Genomic DNA, 16,127 nt, shown 5'->3' with positions numbered 1-16,127 from the left:
ATTCTACAAAGGTGCTTAATGCTAATGCAATATAGGTATTTACGTAAATCAAGCACATGAAGAATTTCTACCCCTTTTTTTTGGCAAACTCTATATTGCACGGAATTGTGATGTGGTTTCACGGCAGACGTGAAATCCAGATGTGAATGTAGCAGACGGCATGTACAAAAGTACTTCCAGCAAGGACAGCCGTGGGTCATTTGTCAAGGTCTCCAGCAGTGTAATAGTAAAATGTAATAACAAAAGTGATATCTTACTAGTCAAGATATCATTTTTATCAGTGAAGGTAATACTGTGATTTCACTGATGAATAAATAATTTTAAAAGTTTATCTTAAATACCACCAGTAATTAAAATCGCTGTAAATTCACAATAAATGGTACTATTTTAAGATATTTGAACATTAAAGGAGAAGAAAACATAAAAATGATGCCAAAATCAGATGAAAATGCGTCAAGACTTATTTGCAAATATGATCTTTAATATGTTTTTGGACTTTTTTTCAAGGGAAAAGGGTCTTTGAAAATATTTTTGTATGGTGGGTATTTGGGACCAACTTTAGGTATTTATGGTTGTTGCATAATAATGTTCTGAGGAAAAATAATAAGTGAGGAAAAATCAGAAAAACTACTGAAGACTACATTTGGGAATAACTTCGTACTCTTTCATCTGAACTTTATGACATTTTTATGTTTTCTCCACCTTTAAGGATAAATGGGGATCTTGCTTCCATGTGTGGGCTAAATGTTGTACCTGTCAAGTGATATGTAGCTGATATAAAGTCCTGTGTAGCTGTGCTGGTTGGCAATGGGGTAATCCTTAGCCACTTACATTGTTTTCTTAAAGATTATCCCCAGAATATTTTTGACATGATGAAAGTATAATTCCAAGTTTTAATTTTCTAAAAATCCACCAGAAGCACTTATGCTCATCTCCTGGGCATAATTAGAATGGAGATATGATAGCTTACATATAGGTAAAGTTCAGCTTTTTTTATGTCAGTTTTAACACACATGTATTGCCACTTTTTTGGCAATTTTGCAAAACTTGTTGACAACCTTATGATATATAGCATACAATACCGTATATTACCTATATCAGGAATAAGGCTGATTTTTTTATAATTTTTTATAATTTTTTTTTTCTTCCAGGATATATTGCGATGTCGGGTTTTAACATCAGGGATATTTGAAACAAAGTTTACTGTTGATAAAGTAAATTTTCAGTAAGTATGAACATTTTTTTTTTTTAATTCCTGCATTATTTGTGATCATCTTAATATGTAACAGTGTTGAACAAGTATGGTATGTATACAAGAAAATCAAGGAAATGGTATCAGGAAGGTCACCTGAATGCTCAGTACAGAGTAGATATTTGGTTGCTGATGAGACCAGCTATTCAGTTCCTGTGTGTACCTGTATTATGGAGATGTCAGTTTCAGAATGTTACACCGTGTGTTACAAGTTACATTGACAGTGTATGTCAACATGGCAATTGGATCCATCCTTTATGCAGTGTTGTGATGCTATAGCATAAAACATTGATTCAGTCATTCATTCCTTCAGAATTGGTTTAAGAAATGGCTAATGAGCCGATGAAAGGAAAGGTCATTCTTTTAGTATACTTTACCGTCACGTGTAGGAGAGATCATTTCTGTGTCTGATGAGAAAATCTGTACATATACATGTACATACTTACATACATGTGCATATCTTTAAAATACCAATAAACCAAGGGAATAACATTCAAGTTATGAAATTTAATTATTGTATTGTCAATAGGATCTGTATGACTCTGAAAAGAAGCTAAATGTTCTCTAACAACATTTTTCAGTCTGCTACATTTTGTCAAGTTATCTTCCATCAGTGTTGTGTAAACTGTTTTAGTGTTAAAGATTCCTACAACTTCTTTCATAGAAGACTGCAGGGGCCCCCATGCTCAAGGGGTTTAGCACACCAGTGCAGCGCAATCACCATGGCCCTCTTACCAATGGGGTTGTTGTGAATCCAGCTCATGTTGGCTTCCTTTCCGGCCATAATTGGAAAAATCTGCAGCAACCTGCAGATGGTCGTGGGTTAAACACCCCCCTCCCCCATCCTCCCCTTCCACCACAATATATATAACTTTTGTACAAGTGAAAATATTCTTGAGTACGGCATGAGACACCAATCAAATAAATAAACAGACTGCAAGAATCTAAGACTTGCAAAGTAGGGTAAAGCATGTTACACGAAGAAAATTTGGAAGCTATATAGCCAAAAAATAAACCTCCAACCTGCTAAGACTGCTTTCTTTACTATGTTGTGTGATGAACTGTTGCTGTTGTTGTGCAGTATGTTTGACGTGGGAGGGCAGAGAGATGAGAGAAGGAAGTGGATCCAGTGCTTCAACGATGTCACGGCCATCATCTTCGTCACAGCATGTAGCAGCTACAACCTTGTACTGAGGGAGGATCCCAGCCAAAACAGACTCCGTGAATCCCTGGAACTTTTCAAAAGTATCTGGAACAATAGGTCAGTGTTTGTTTTTGTTACCCATTACTACCAGTCCCTAAAAAAAGCCATAAAGCTTACCTCTTGGTGTTGCTTGGTTTTAATTATCCCTCGACAGCACATCATATTTTTGTCATTAAAGTCCAGTTTTTCTTCAAATTACCAGCTCAGTCATTGTCAGACTTTGTGAACATCTAATGGTGTGGAAAATTGCACATTTAACACAAATTACCTTCACAAGGAATTTGTTTGAAATCGTGTTCAGGACATTTTATTCAGATTTACTGGCGGAACTTATCTCAGGCTGCATAGATAATCCTGTAAGGAGGGACATAGATAATCATGTAAGGAGGGTCATAGATAATCCTGTAAGGTGGGTCATAGATAATCCTGCCAGGAGGGACATGAATAATCTTGCAAGGAGGGTCATAGATATTCCTGTAAGGAGGACAGATAATCTTGTAAAGAGGATATAGATTACCCTGTAAGGAGGGACATAAATAATCCTGTAAAGAGGGACATAGATTATAGATAATCCTGTAAGGAGGGTCATAGGTAATCCTGTAAGGAGGGACATAGATAATTCTTTAAGGAGGACAGAGATAATCCTGTAAGGAGGGGCATAGATAATCTTGTAAGGAGGGACATAGATATTCCTGTAAGGAGGGTCATAGATAATCTTGTAAGGAGGGACATAGATATTCCTGTAAGGAGGACAGATAATCTTGTTAGGAGGATATAGATAATCCTGTAAGGGGGGGGGGGGGGGACATAGATAATCCTGTAAGGAGGGACATAGATAATCCTGTAAGGAGGGACATAGATAATTCTGTAAGGAGGGACATAGATAATCCTGTAAGGAGGGACATAGATATTCCTGTAAGGAAGGACATAGATATTCCTGTAAGGAGGACAGATAATCTTGTTAGGAGGATATAGATAATCCTGTAAGGAGGGTCATAGATAATCCTGTAAGGATGGACATAGATATTCCTGTAAGGAGGGACATAGATATTCCTGTAAGGAGGACAGATAATCTTGTTAGGAGGATATAGATAATCCTGTAAGGAGGGTCATAGATAATCATGGAAGGAGGACAGATAATCACGTAAGGAGGGACATAAATAATAATGTGAAGGACATAGATAATCCTGTAAGGAGGACATAGATAATCCTGTAAGGAGGGACATAGATAATCCTGTAAGGAGGGACATAGATAATCCTGTAAGGAGGGACATAGATATTCCTGTAAGGAGGACAGATAATCTTGTTAGGAGGATATAGATAATCCTGTAAGGAGGGTCATAGATAATCATGGAAGGAGGACATAGATAATCCTGTAAGGAGGGACATAGATAATAATGTGAAGAAGGACATAGATAATCCTGTAAGGAGGGACATAGATAATCCTGTAAGGAGGGTCATAGATAATCCTGTAAGGAGGGACATAGATAATTCTGTAAAGAGGGGCATAGATAATCCTGTAAGGAGGGACATAGATATTCCTGTAAGGAGGGACATAGATATTCCTGTAAGGAGGACAGATAATCTTGTTAGGAGGATATAGGTAATCCTGTAAGGAGGGTCATAGATAATCATGGAAGGAGGACAGATAATCACGTAAGGAGGGACATAAATAATAATGTGAAGAAGGACATAGATAATCCTGTAAGGAGGACATAGATAATCCTGTAAGGAGGACATAGATAATCCTGTAAGGAGAGACTTTGTGCAAGTTCAGCATATTGAACGCAAATTCCTTATTAACCTAATGAGCCCCATGTAACTCAAGACTTTAGGTTCATATACTCTTATCTACTAGCCCGGTTCTTGTTAGTGCACGGCCCATCATTAATGACCTGAAGAAATGGAAAATATAACTATGCTTAGTATTTTCGAACTCGTCATAAGCCCCCCTACACCTATCATACTTTACAAAGAACATATATGGCCTTTTGTATTTATTTATGTGTTATTGCTATTTTGTGGTTTCCTGTGGATCTATATCTTGGGATAAGTTGTATAACTATTGGGATAGAACAAGTCCATAAGACTTTATTCCCTCCCTCCAGCTTCTTGAAAGATATTCGCGTCCTAATGTACTGAACTATACGATGAATAAATAAAGTTAAAAATAAAATAAATGAATCTAATTTAAGGTGAGTTGTGGGGATTGATCACCCCTCAAATGTTAATGTCATGCCACACAGGCACCACATTTAGCAACAAACACCCAGTGAAATGGACATTAAATGTCACGCCACACCGGCACCACATTAAGTAACAGACACCCAGTGAAACAGACATTAAATGTCACACCACACCGGCACCACATTTAGTAACAGACACCCAGTGAAACAGACATTAAATGTCACGCCACACCCGCACCACATTTAGTAACATACACTCAGTGAAACGGACATTAAATGTCACGCCACACCGGCACCACATTTAATAACAGACACCCAGTGAAACAGACATTAAATGTCACGCCACACTGGCACCACATTTAGTAACATACACTCGGTGAAACGGACATTAAATGTCATGCCACACCGGCACCACATTTAGATACACTCAGTGAAGCGGATTATGATGTAAACCAATATCATCATGGTTTAGAGTTTAAGACAAAAAAACTTCCAGAAGCATTTATTGGTGAATGCTTGATTGTGTCGACCTTGAAGTGATTCAAAATCAGTTTAATGGGACTTTATGGTGTGTCATATCTGGTGTTTACTTTGGCGGCATGGACTCACCCTGCCATAAGAAGACACAGTATCTGTACACAAACCTAAGGACTCCTCGTCGTGTGACAGAGAAATTAAGAATGACGCTAAACCCCATGCATACGTATATACACACATATACCATATAATGCCTTGGTTTAACAAAATCTAAATTTGCGAGAACTATTGTGGGTTAGTGTAGAAAATATTCAATCACACTGCTATTTTTTTACCTTGTAGATGGCTGCGAACAATCTCAGTGATTTTATTCCTTAACAAGCAGGATTTATTGGCAGAGAAGATCAAGGCAGGCAAATCAAAAATTGAGGAGTACTTCCCAGATTTTATCCACTACCAAACTCCTGGTGACGGTAAGTCACGTGACAGACAGTAAAGAACCTGTAGGCTCATGTTTATATCAGTAGCATTTTCACACAGATTTACTCAAGTCTGTCGTTGAAGACCAGTTGTCTTCCACTAACAGCATACATATTACGCATCAAGTGGGGAAGTCATCAGCAACTTGCCAAAGGTTGGTGGTTTAACCCCAAGGACTCCAGTTTCCACCACCTATGAAACTGACAAGCATCGTATAAGTGAAAAATACTTAATTATGTGGATTAAAAGCAATCAACTAAATAAGTAAAATCTGCAGCATTTTTACACAGATTTACTCAAGTTTTTGTATATTGCTGAAACTAATTTAAGGCTCTTTAAGGACTATAACACCTTCTTTGGTTACAATAGAGCATTCAGTTTGTAAATTCAATCTTCATCTAATGTGCAATTTTTTTGGCATTTTAGCAGTTTTGCTGGTTTTTGTGAAGGTCTTTCAGACACTGTCACAGCTTGTTGGGCCGTCATCACAATAAGCAAACGATGATGTGGAGTTGCTGTTTGTGCAGCCGGACGTTTGATTTTCTCCACACATAAAATATGACCATCATCATAGAAATGAAAAATTCTTTAGTATGGCATTAAGCAACAAACAAGTCAATCAATCAACTGATGAACGTTTGTGTTTTGTTGTTGCAGCTATGGTGGAGCCTGGTGATGATGTTGAAGTGGTACGGGCCAAATACTTTATCCGAGATGAATTTCTGGTGAGTGAATCAGAATTTCAAGGTTCAAACCTATCTTGAACCGTGTGGTATTCCAAGAGAAAACCAGACAGTAGCTAGCTGTTTTTCCAATGGAAACAGTAAGTGGTTTTTGGTGCTCTCTTTTTGTGGTCTGGCATGGCATTGGCTGGCCACTGGTCTTCCTCTAGTACCATGAACACTATATGTGGTGAATGTTCTATCATATTAGAGGAATATTAGCTGATTCTGGATCAGTTTCTATAGTTTTTGTGAAGCTTATATGTGCCCCCTATCAACAGTCTTCACAATCTTATGAATTATATTTTCACATTGCATATAAAGTTGTATTAAGGATTTAGGGCATGGCACACATTGGAGAGTTCATCAGTAACTTGCTAGTGGCTGGTAGTTTACTCTAAGGACTCCAGTGTCCTCCAACCAAAATCAGACTGACATTGTATAAGTGAAAAAATTTTAAGCGTGACAAACAACTGTCAAGCGAATAGCTAAAACTGGACAGTACTGCATTTTGAAAACAAGGTCTGTGTGAAAAAGGTAATGAGGGCGGCCTGGATTATGGGTGGAAAGCACACCTGGTTCAGGATATCTGTAGGAGTTTTATTTTTATCAGAGATCCTTTATCGTGTCCATTGTTTGTGTCCACAGCGAATAAGTACTGCAAGTCCAGATGACCGGCACTACTGCTACCCTCATTTCACATGTGCGGTGGACACAGAAAACATCCGGAGGGTATTCAACGATTGTCGAGACATTATCCAAAGGATGCATCTGCGCCAATATGAGTTACTGTGATCGTGTCAGGAGAGCATGTGCACGAGCGAGCAGGACGCATTGCTACGTGTAACTTATGCTGTGTACATGTGTATCTTAACAAATTGCAAGCAGCCAATCATCAGCCTCGTCGTTGACATGGGGCTCTTGGTTTTCTGGCTGTGTATGTAACAAGTGCTCTGATTGGACAAACCCCTGAACGGGCAGTTCTGATGAGTATAAGGGATTACGGCTGTAGAAGACGATTTTTATGGTTTTAAAAAAAAAGAGTTGAAGCATATGTGAACATATTGTCAGATGCGAATTAATTTTAATGAGGGACTAATAATCTTTGGTGAAACGGGCCCATATCATGCAACCAGAAATGTTTGTCTTACGGAGGACAGCACCATCTAGTGGGGCAGAAAGGTACACAGTGGAGCTGTGGAGAGCTGCACCCGCCTGTATCCCCGGCAGACTTTGCAGAGCCAACAGGAGGCATACTGATGTCTGTGTTACACGGTGTCTGAGCTCTTTGAACATATCACTTCTTCAGCTATGGTGTGTACAGGGCAACCTCCTCACATTGACTGCCTATAAAACAAGACCGGGTTCCTGGGCCATTCATAGCGTATCCACCTGACAGGGCCCATGTCAAATGTGGTCGTGGCTTTTCTGTTTTAACATTTCAATGAAAACTGGCTGGTCAGTTTTTGTGCACGGAAAGAAAACTCTGGAGACTAAATTTTGATGCAGTTGCATTTGGAAGATCCCCTGTACATATAGAGAGGGGTGATGAGCTGAGTTAATCTCAGCCATCCGACGGTGGGTAAAGCCTGTGTCCAAACTCTGCTGGATGCTAACAAAGTGTACATTATTTCTAACAATGAAACCACATTCAAGCCCACGATCATTGACCAGCTCTCACTGCAAATCTGGGGCGCCCCCTCATTCGTTGTCACGGATACGGGGTTAGATGTCCTGGATGCTGTCTTGGTACTGCGTTACATCGCCTAATACCCCAGTTACTATGCCTGTCGAACTTATGGACTAGTGTAAGAAAGAGCGTCATGTCTTTTTATTTAAACACCATTTTCTGTGTCTTTGATGTGAGTCTGATAATCCCAGTCAGTCTTCATGATTTTATTTTGCTGTATGTTTGTAAAAAGTGTACATTACAGTAGACCTATAGATATGGCTTAACTTCACAGTAAACCTACCCTACATGTTTGGTTCCTGGCCAGTCTACCATGTCCTCAGTTGTGTCTAGTTTTTGGTGGACTGCCATGTGTTTGATATCGTGACCTGCTTCACCCCCTCCCCTCAGCCTCTCTAGCCTCCAGATCTGCTCATGTGACCTGCACATCTCAGCCAGGTTCTACACTTAATGGGTAATTTGGATAGTTGAAGCTTTGTCAGGTTATAGTTAGCCTAGTTTTTGCCTGCTTCTGTCCACAGCTGCATGGGTTAAAGTCAAGCAATATCTGTGGTAAACCATCAGAAAGAAAATTACAGATACAACACCCACCTTCCCCTTTCTCTTTTCAGACCCCTAGCCTGTGTCTTATTTTTTTCCTTTCTGCCATGATCTGTCATGCCAAAGTGAACCGGTGAATGGTCTGCTATTTTGTTAAAATTTGTTAAAATATTAGACGTATTCTGATTGGTGAGTTTGAATGAGTTCTACCCTAATTGTCATGAATGACGATTACATTTTGCTCATACTAAGTGACATGTTGTTTTCACACTGTACAGATAGACAAGGGGAGGTAACTTTGTATAGACTGTTGTGAAGCTGATTGTGTTTTGACCACTCTGTGACTGGTGGAGATTTTAACTGGCTGTTTAGCTCTGTTGACAGTACTAACTACATGTACTTCAGGCTCCCAAAGTAGCTGAGCTTGCCTTAATGTGTAACAGTTACTACAAGATTGATTAGATTTTACGCTGTAAATTCTGTCACTGGTTTTCTTGTAAAAAAAAAAAGGAGGTAAAACTCCAGACCTTTTAAGCACTGACTTAGATAACATGGGTATTACATGTTTTGTGTTTTTTATGTACACTCTTTTGTCACAGAAGGATGTTTTGAGTGTGTAAGGTTAAGGTTTTCCCCTCCACTCTGCCTCCCTCTCCCTCTCTTAACGTGTGTGTAAGGACAGATAGGGTTACTCTTCTAAAGCAAATCAGCCACATTATACATATATTTCACGCGGCTGTATATCTGCTTCTGAGACATCTTTCATTCAGGCATTTGGGTAGTTTCCGCAGAGATAATTGATGCTGTATCTTGGAAGCTTTAAATGCTACCCATGGAACAGCCCTAAATTTACCCTGACCCCCCCCCCCCCCCATATTATTCCCTTGTACATGACTGGTATGGATTACTTCTCTCTACTACATGTAACTTGCCCTTTGTTTGCAATAAACACGAAGTTTGGGGGTAAATGCATTGGGGGGGGGGGGGGCATTTTTATCAGGAAATTGGGAGAGGATTTGGTGTGGCAAGGGGGAAAATGTGTAATAATTGTCATTACAGTGAATAAGGGAAGGTGGGGTGGGACTTCAGACAGTGAAGAGCAGTGTTACGGGGGAACTGGTAATAGAATACATTTCTGTTATATAAATAAATATATAAGAATATAACTTTTAAGACCTTTATTTATACTATTACAAAATTTCTAGCTATGAAGAGGTCTTCAAAATTGATGAAAGCTTTGCATTTGCATGATCAGGGTGTGACCTGTGCATACCAGGATCAGGGTGTGGCCTCTGCATACCGGGATCAGGGTGTGGCCTCTGCATACCGGGATCAGGGTGTGACCTGTGCATACCAGGATCAGGGTGTGGCCAGTGCATACCGGGATCAGGGTGTGGCATCTGCATACCGGGGTCAGGGTGTGACCTGTACATACCAGGATCAGGGTGTGACCTGTGCATACCAGGATCAGGGTGTGGCCAGTGCATACCGGGATCAGGGTGTGGCCTCTGCATACCGGGATCAGGGTGTGGCCTGTACATATCGGGATGAGATTGTGACCTGTGCATACCAGGATCAGGGTGTGGCCAGTGCATACCGGGATCAGGGTGTGGCCTGTGCATACTGGGATCAGGGTGTGGTCGGTGCATAATGGGATCAGGGTGTGGCCACTGCATACCGGGATCAGGGTGTGGCCAGTGCATACCGGGATTAGGGTATGGCCTGTACATACTGGGATCAGGGTGTGGCCAGTGCATACCGGTATCAGGGTGTGGCCTGTGCATACCTGGATCAGGGTGTGGCCAGTACATTCCAGGATAAGGGTTTGGCCTGTACATACTGAGATGAGAGTATGACCTGTGCATACCGGGATCAGGGTGTAGCTTGTGCATACCAGGATCAGGGTGTGGCCTGTGCATACCTGAATCAGGGTGTGAGATGTGCATACCGGGATCAGGGGGTAGCTTGTGCATACCGGGATCAGGGTGTGGCCTGTGCGTACCGGGATCAGGGTGTGGCCAGTACATACCAGGATAAGTGTTTGGCCTGTACATACTGGGATGAGAGTGTGACCTGTGCATACCGGGATCAGGGCGTGGCCTGTACATACCTGGATCAGGGTGTGAACTGTGCATACCGGGATCAGGGTGTAGCTTGTGCATACCAGGATCAGGGTATGGCCTGTGCATAATGGGATCAGGGTGTGGCCTGTGCATAATGGGATCAGGGTGTGGCCAGTGCATACCAGGATCAGGGTGTGACCTGTGCTACATCAGGGTGTAGCTTGTGCATGCCAGGATCAGGGTGTGGCCTGTGCATACCGGGATCAGGTTGTGGACTGTGCATAATGGGATCAGGGTGTGACCTGTGCATATTGGGAGTTAAGAGTATACAGGACATCTTTGACAAAAATCAATGAGCACAAATACAGCTATTATTTTAAAATAACCCAATTAATTACCTTTCACAAAATATCAGCCTCGTCTGTGGTTGTGTAACCGTTCAAAATCTGTACAGTAATTAAGTTTTTAAACTTTATAAAGTGGGTTGCATTGTGACTTTTTCAAATTTTAGAAGCATAAATAATACGAGTCTGATAGTTGAAATTGAAAGGCAATAATTTGAGCTAATCGTGGTTAATACAAATTTGGTTTGATTAGTGAATATAGATTTTTTCCCCAAAATCAGTGGTATAGCTGCTTTAAGGGAGGGGAAGGGAAGGGGGAGGGGGTGTATAGTAGCTGTGGCAAAGACAGCGTGATGTGATATGCAAGTATTGGCGGTGCAGCATTCAGTAGCGACCAGCACTATAGCAATGCTGACCTCTCTTCTTAAGTGTTCTATACCCTAGAGTTCTGCATTGTTGAATATGCTTCATTGTAGCTAAGGTCAGGTGACATGATCAAAACCATTAGCCAATCACCAGACACCTTTCAACTTATAACACAGTAAAGAGGGATAGTAATTTTGAAAAAAATAAAATCAAAAAAGTATTGTTACCACTGTTTCTGTTTGTAGTAGTTGTACTACATTTTATAAGGAGTTACAGGATATGATTGACTGAGTAAAAACTGATTTCTTCAGTAGAATTTTCACAGAAGAACACAGCCAAAAGTGTTACACATATATAAATCGTGTATTAAAAATGGTGATATTGACATACAAATCCTAATCTGAAATGTTGAAGTCATGTGGAAATTTTGGCGGCAGATACAACTATAGGCAGCACCGGTATATTGTTCACATGGAGGTAACCTATTATCAAATGGGCTTTGTGACTATCTGTATCCTGAGAATGGAAATGGCTTGGGTGCCCTGGGGCCAGCCTTGTTTTCAGTATTGTTGCAGTGGTTATTAGCGTGGCGGGGTGGGGGTTGGGGGTGTAGGCGCGTGGGGTGAATTGAAATGGGTTTTACTTCTGAAATTGAAAATAAAGGTACCTGCAGGTAAAATGTGAATAGGTAATTATTTGAGCGGACATGTCGAAGCTGACGGCCAGGTGGATTGACTTTTAACATAACGCCTTCTCTTCCTTCCTGTACTTAACTGTTGTATGCATCACCAGTCCCCAGGGTAAACTACTAACGGGCAACTTTGCCTGATCTGTTGTTAGTGCATCCATCATTTCAATGGATACAGAATTAACCATGTTGATAATTTGGGGGTGGAGAAAACATCATGATATAACAGTAGCGGTATGCAAATTTCAGGTGACAATTTATGGCCGCATAGTATGTTCTCAAGCCTACAGAACATCAGATCATTTATATGAAGGCAGGCAAGAAACAGGCGAAGTTGAGGGAAGCTGGTGGCATGTACTGATGCTTATTTATATACTTGTGTGTCTGAGTAGACACACAGTGATACAACATAGGTGCAGAAAAGCAGTGTGCCTGGACATTAGATTAATCTGCCATAGGTATGGATGTGCTGTATACTTTCTACCTGCAGATGGAAACTAATACCTGGTGGCACTTCCTTTGTGTGTGCCGAGTCCAGTATTTACAAGTAATAGGGACAAGATATCACAAAGGGAGATAACCCACGCTTGGTATGCGTTGCCTTAACTTCCACTTACGTTCACGTCACCTTAAGGAGCCATGGGCATTGTGATGGTGTTTATTGTTGGTGGGTGGGTGGTTGTTTGGTGGGTGGGTTCGTTTTAGAGGGGGTAGGGGGGCGACAGGGATGGGTATTTTATATGGGACTTGACCAGATACTGTAAGAAGTGTTCATGGCTGAACATTGTTCCACGATTGGAGTATTCACATTGACTATGAACTGTAAGACAGGTACCTGACCGTCTCTCCTCAAACAGGACTCGTCAGATCCTTTATTCTTAAAGTGTGGATGACTGATCAGTCCCCCCCACCCCCACCCCCACCCCCACCCATGTCTAACACAAAATTTCCTTGTATATATGATGGGGGGAAACTCAGATACTTTGTGCATAAATGAGAATGTGTGGTGTTTTCATTGTGCGAAGATAAAATAATACCTATTCTATGCTTTTATCTTTTAGTATTGGACACCCCAGTCTTTTGTTTTGTTTGGGTTTTCTTCTCTTCTTTTATTTTTTTTCCTTTCCATTTTTTTAAAGCAATTACCTGTTCCTTGTCATTCAGTGCTCTTTCCATGCAGACAAGTTATATTTTGTCAGGCCTTTTGTGAGTGTGTGCCCCCAGGGCTGGTTGCCTGGCACACCGTCATTCTGGAGCACAGTAACTGGGCGTTACAGGGCCTAATATTTACCTCCCCTTCCCTCTTGTGTAAAGTATCTGTGTTAAGGGGGGACAAGCCTAGCAACCTGCAAGTTTTTCTGGAACAGAAGTAGTTTATTCACTGCGGTAGTTTTATTTCCACTCCCCACCCCATGCTACTTACTTCTGCTGATGTGATTTTCCTTCTCAACAATGTGTCTATTGTCTGTATTGTAAAAATAAACAAATTTCCTATTAAAGAAACCTGAAGGAGTTGTTTTGTCACTTGTTCAAGAACACTTTAATGTGTGTGAAGTGATTTGAGGATTGAACTTGTACACACTGAATATTGTGGCTACTTGGGCTTCTGTGTGTAATGGCAGGGATGAGGCAGACACTGGATGAAAAAGAGGAAACTGTACATCACGTAGCTCATAATTTTATTTGAATAAAGAGGAAATCCATCACAAAAGAAGACAATTCTCATGCCTGAATAGTGATATTCAGGCTTTAGCTTGTATATCCGAGTCAAAGAAAATGTGAACTTGGCAGCTACAGTGAGAGTGGACCTTGGCCACGTGGTTCAGATGCTTGTCCTTTACTGGCAAAGATACCCGTGGAGTGGTTTCAAACCCAACCATGAAGAGGGAATTTGTATTCTCTTGCTCTCACTCTTCATAATGAACAGTCAAAGACACTTGTTTGGCCATTTTCACAATTTAACATTCATTGGAGGTCGCTTGTCTGCGAGAAATATGAAATTCGTGTGTTCATGCGGGTGGCTCAGGCTGACCAGGTTTCCTTCACCTGTAAATCTGAAAACCAGCACTCTAAGTAACAAAACTTCTAGGGCTTGGTATTAAATGACAAACCAAATGTTATGTCCATGTGGAGATGAAAATATTATATTTAAGGTTCAGGGGTATATGGAATAGTCATCATATAGCTCAGGTAGAAACAGCCTTAGATTAGACACACATGTTCAATCCTATATTATGGTATACTAGTGACAGAAACTTTCTCCCAAAAAGTGCATTAATAGTAGGAAATAAATATCAAAATATGAAATATATACGAAATTATTATATCTGGTACTAAAAGTAAGTTTTCCATTAGGATGTCTTCAAACAAATCTAAGAACATCTTTGTAAGATCGGTAGAACTCTCACAATAAGTTTAAATGTGTCATTTTGCATAACTGAAGCGTCGCAGTTCACAGTAAGCAAAATGTGTCATTTTGAATAACTGAGACGTAGCACTTCATAGTAAGCAAAATGGGTAATTTTACATAACTGAGGCATCGCAGCTCACAGTAAGCAAAATGTGTCATTTTGCATAATTGAGGCATCACAGTTCACAGTAAGCAAAATCAAATGCACTGAGAAAATCAAAAACAATGACATCCTGCCAAGTTTAACGATCAAGCACAAATTATTTCTGTATCCCGAGGTGCCTTTTTTTTCTTCTGCTGATGTCACATGCGCTCTATTTTGTCTTTTACTCTTCAGTGCAAAAGGGAATGAGGGATAAAACATCATGTCTCCAGTTGCTCTAACATGGCACATGCCATGGTTTCATGTTTCCAGTTGCTCTAACATGGTACATGTCATGGACTCGTGTTTCCAATTGCTCTAACCTGGCACATGCCATGGCTTCATGTTTCCAGTCGCTCTAACATGGCACATCCCATGGCCTCATCTTTCCAATTGCTCTAACATGGCACATCCCATGGTCTCATGTTTCCAGTCACTCTAACATGGCACATGCCATGGCCTCATGTTTCCAGTCGCTCAAACATGGCACATCCCATGGTCTCATGTTTTCAGTTGCTCTAACATGGCACATGTCATGGTCTTGTGTTTCCAGTTGCTCTAACATGGTACATCCCATGGTCTCATGTTTTCAGTTGCTCTCACCTGGCTCATCCCATAGTCTCATCTTTCCAGTTGTTCTAACATGGGACATCCCATGGCCTCATGTTTCCAGTTGTTCTAACATGGCACATCCCATGGTCTCATGTTTTCAGTTGTTCTAACATGGCACATGTCATGGTCTCGTGTTTCCAGTTGTTCTAACATGGCACATGTCATGGTCTCATGTTTCCAGTCACTCTAACATGGCACATCCCATGGCCTCATGTTTCCAGTCACTCTAACATGGCACATCCCATGGTCTCGTGTTTCCTGTTGCTCTAACATGGCACATCCCATGGTCTCATTTTTCCAGTTGCTCTAACATGAGGTCATGGTCTCATCTTTCCAGTTGCTCTAACATGGCACATGTCATGGTCTCATGTTTCCAGTCACTCTAACTTGGCACAGCCCATGGTCTCATCTTTCCAGTTGCTCTAACATGGCACATCCCATGGCCTCATGTTTTCAGTTGCTCTAACATGGCACATGTCATGGTCTCATGTTTCCAGTTGCTCTAACATGGCACATGTCATGGTCTCATCTTTCCAATTGCTCTAACATGGCACATCCCATGGTCTCATCTTTCCAGTTGCTCCAACATGGCACATCCCATGGTCTGGTGTTTTCAGTTGCTCTAACATGGCAAATCCCATGGTCTCGTGTTTTCAGTTGCTCTAGCATGGCACATCCCATGGCCTCCTGTTTCCAATTGCTCTAACATGGCACATGTCATGGTCTCATATTTCCAGTCACTCTAACATGGCACATCCCATGGCCTTATGTTTTCAGTTGTTCTAACATGGCACATCCCATGGTCTCGTGTTTTCAGTTGCTCTAACATGGCACATCCCATGGTCTCATGTTTTCAGTTGCTCTAGCATGGCACATCCCATGGCCTCCTGTTTCCTATTGCTCTAACATGTCATGGTCTCATCTTTCCAGTCGCTCTAACATGGCACATGC

General features: G+C 41.0%; 1 protein-coding gene across 1 annotated transcript in view; it reads left to right on the top strand.

Moving 5' to 3' along the window:
* Positions 1-9,576, top strand: part of LOC135475944 (guanine nucleotide-binding protein G(s) subunit alpha) — a 69,438-nt gene extending 59,862 nt beyond the window's left edge. The window contains exons 7-11 of the mRNA XM_064755915.1: positions 1,152-1,225; positions 2,334-2,513; positions 5,462-5,592; positions 6,257-6,324; positions 6,970-9,576. Coding sequence (XP_064611985.1) covers positions 1,152-1,225; positions 2,334-2,513; positions 5,462-5,592; positions 6,257-6,324; positions 6,970-7,116 — 600 coding nt within the window. The 3' untranslated portion in view covers positions 7,117-9,576. The remainder of the gene's footprint in view (positions 1-1,151; positions 1,226-2,333; positions 2,514-5,461; positions 5,593-6,256; positions 6,325-6,969) is intronic.
* The last annotated feature ends 6,551 nt before the right edge of the window (positions 9,577-16,127 follow it).

This window comes from Liolophura sinensis, chromosome 9, assembly GCF_032854445.1.
Source record: "Liolophura sinensis isolate JHLJ2023 chromosome 9, CUHK_Ljap_v2, whole genome shotgun sequence".
Lineage (NCBI taxonomy): Eukaryota > Metazoa > Mollusca > Polyplacophora > Chitonida > Chitonidae > Liolophura > Liolophura sinensis.
The sequence above is the reverse complement of the archived record's forward strand: the minus strand, read 5'-3'. Positions and strand labels throughout refer to the sequence as shown.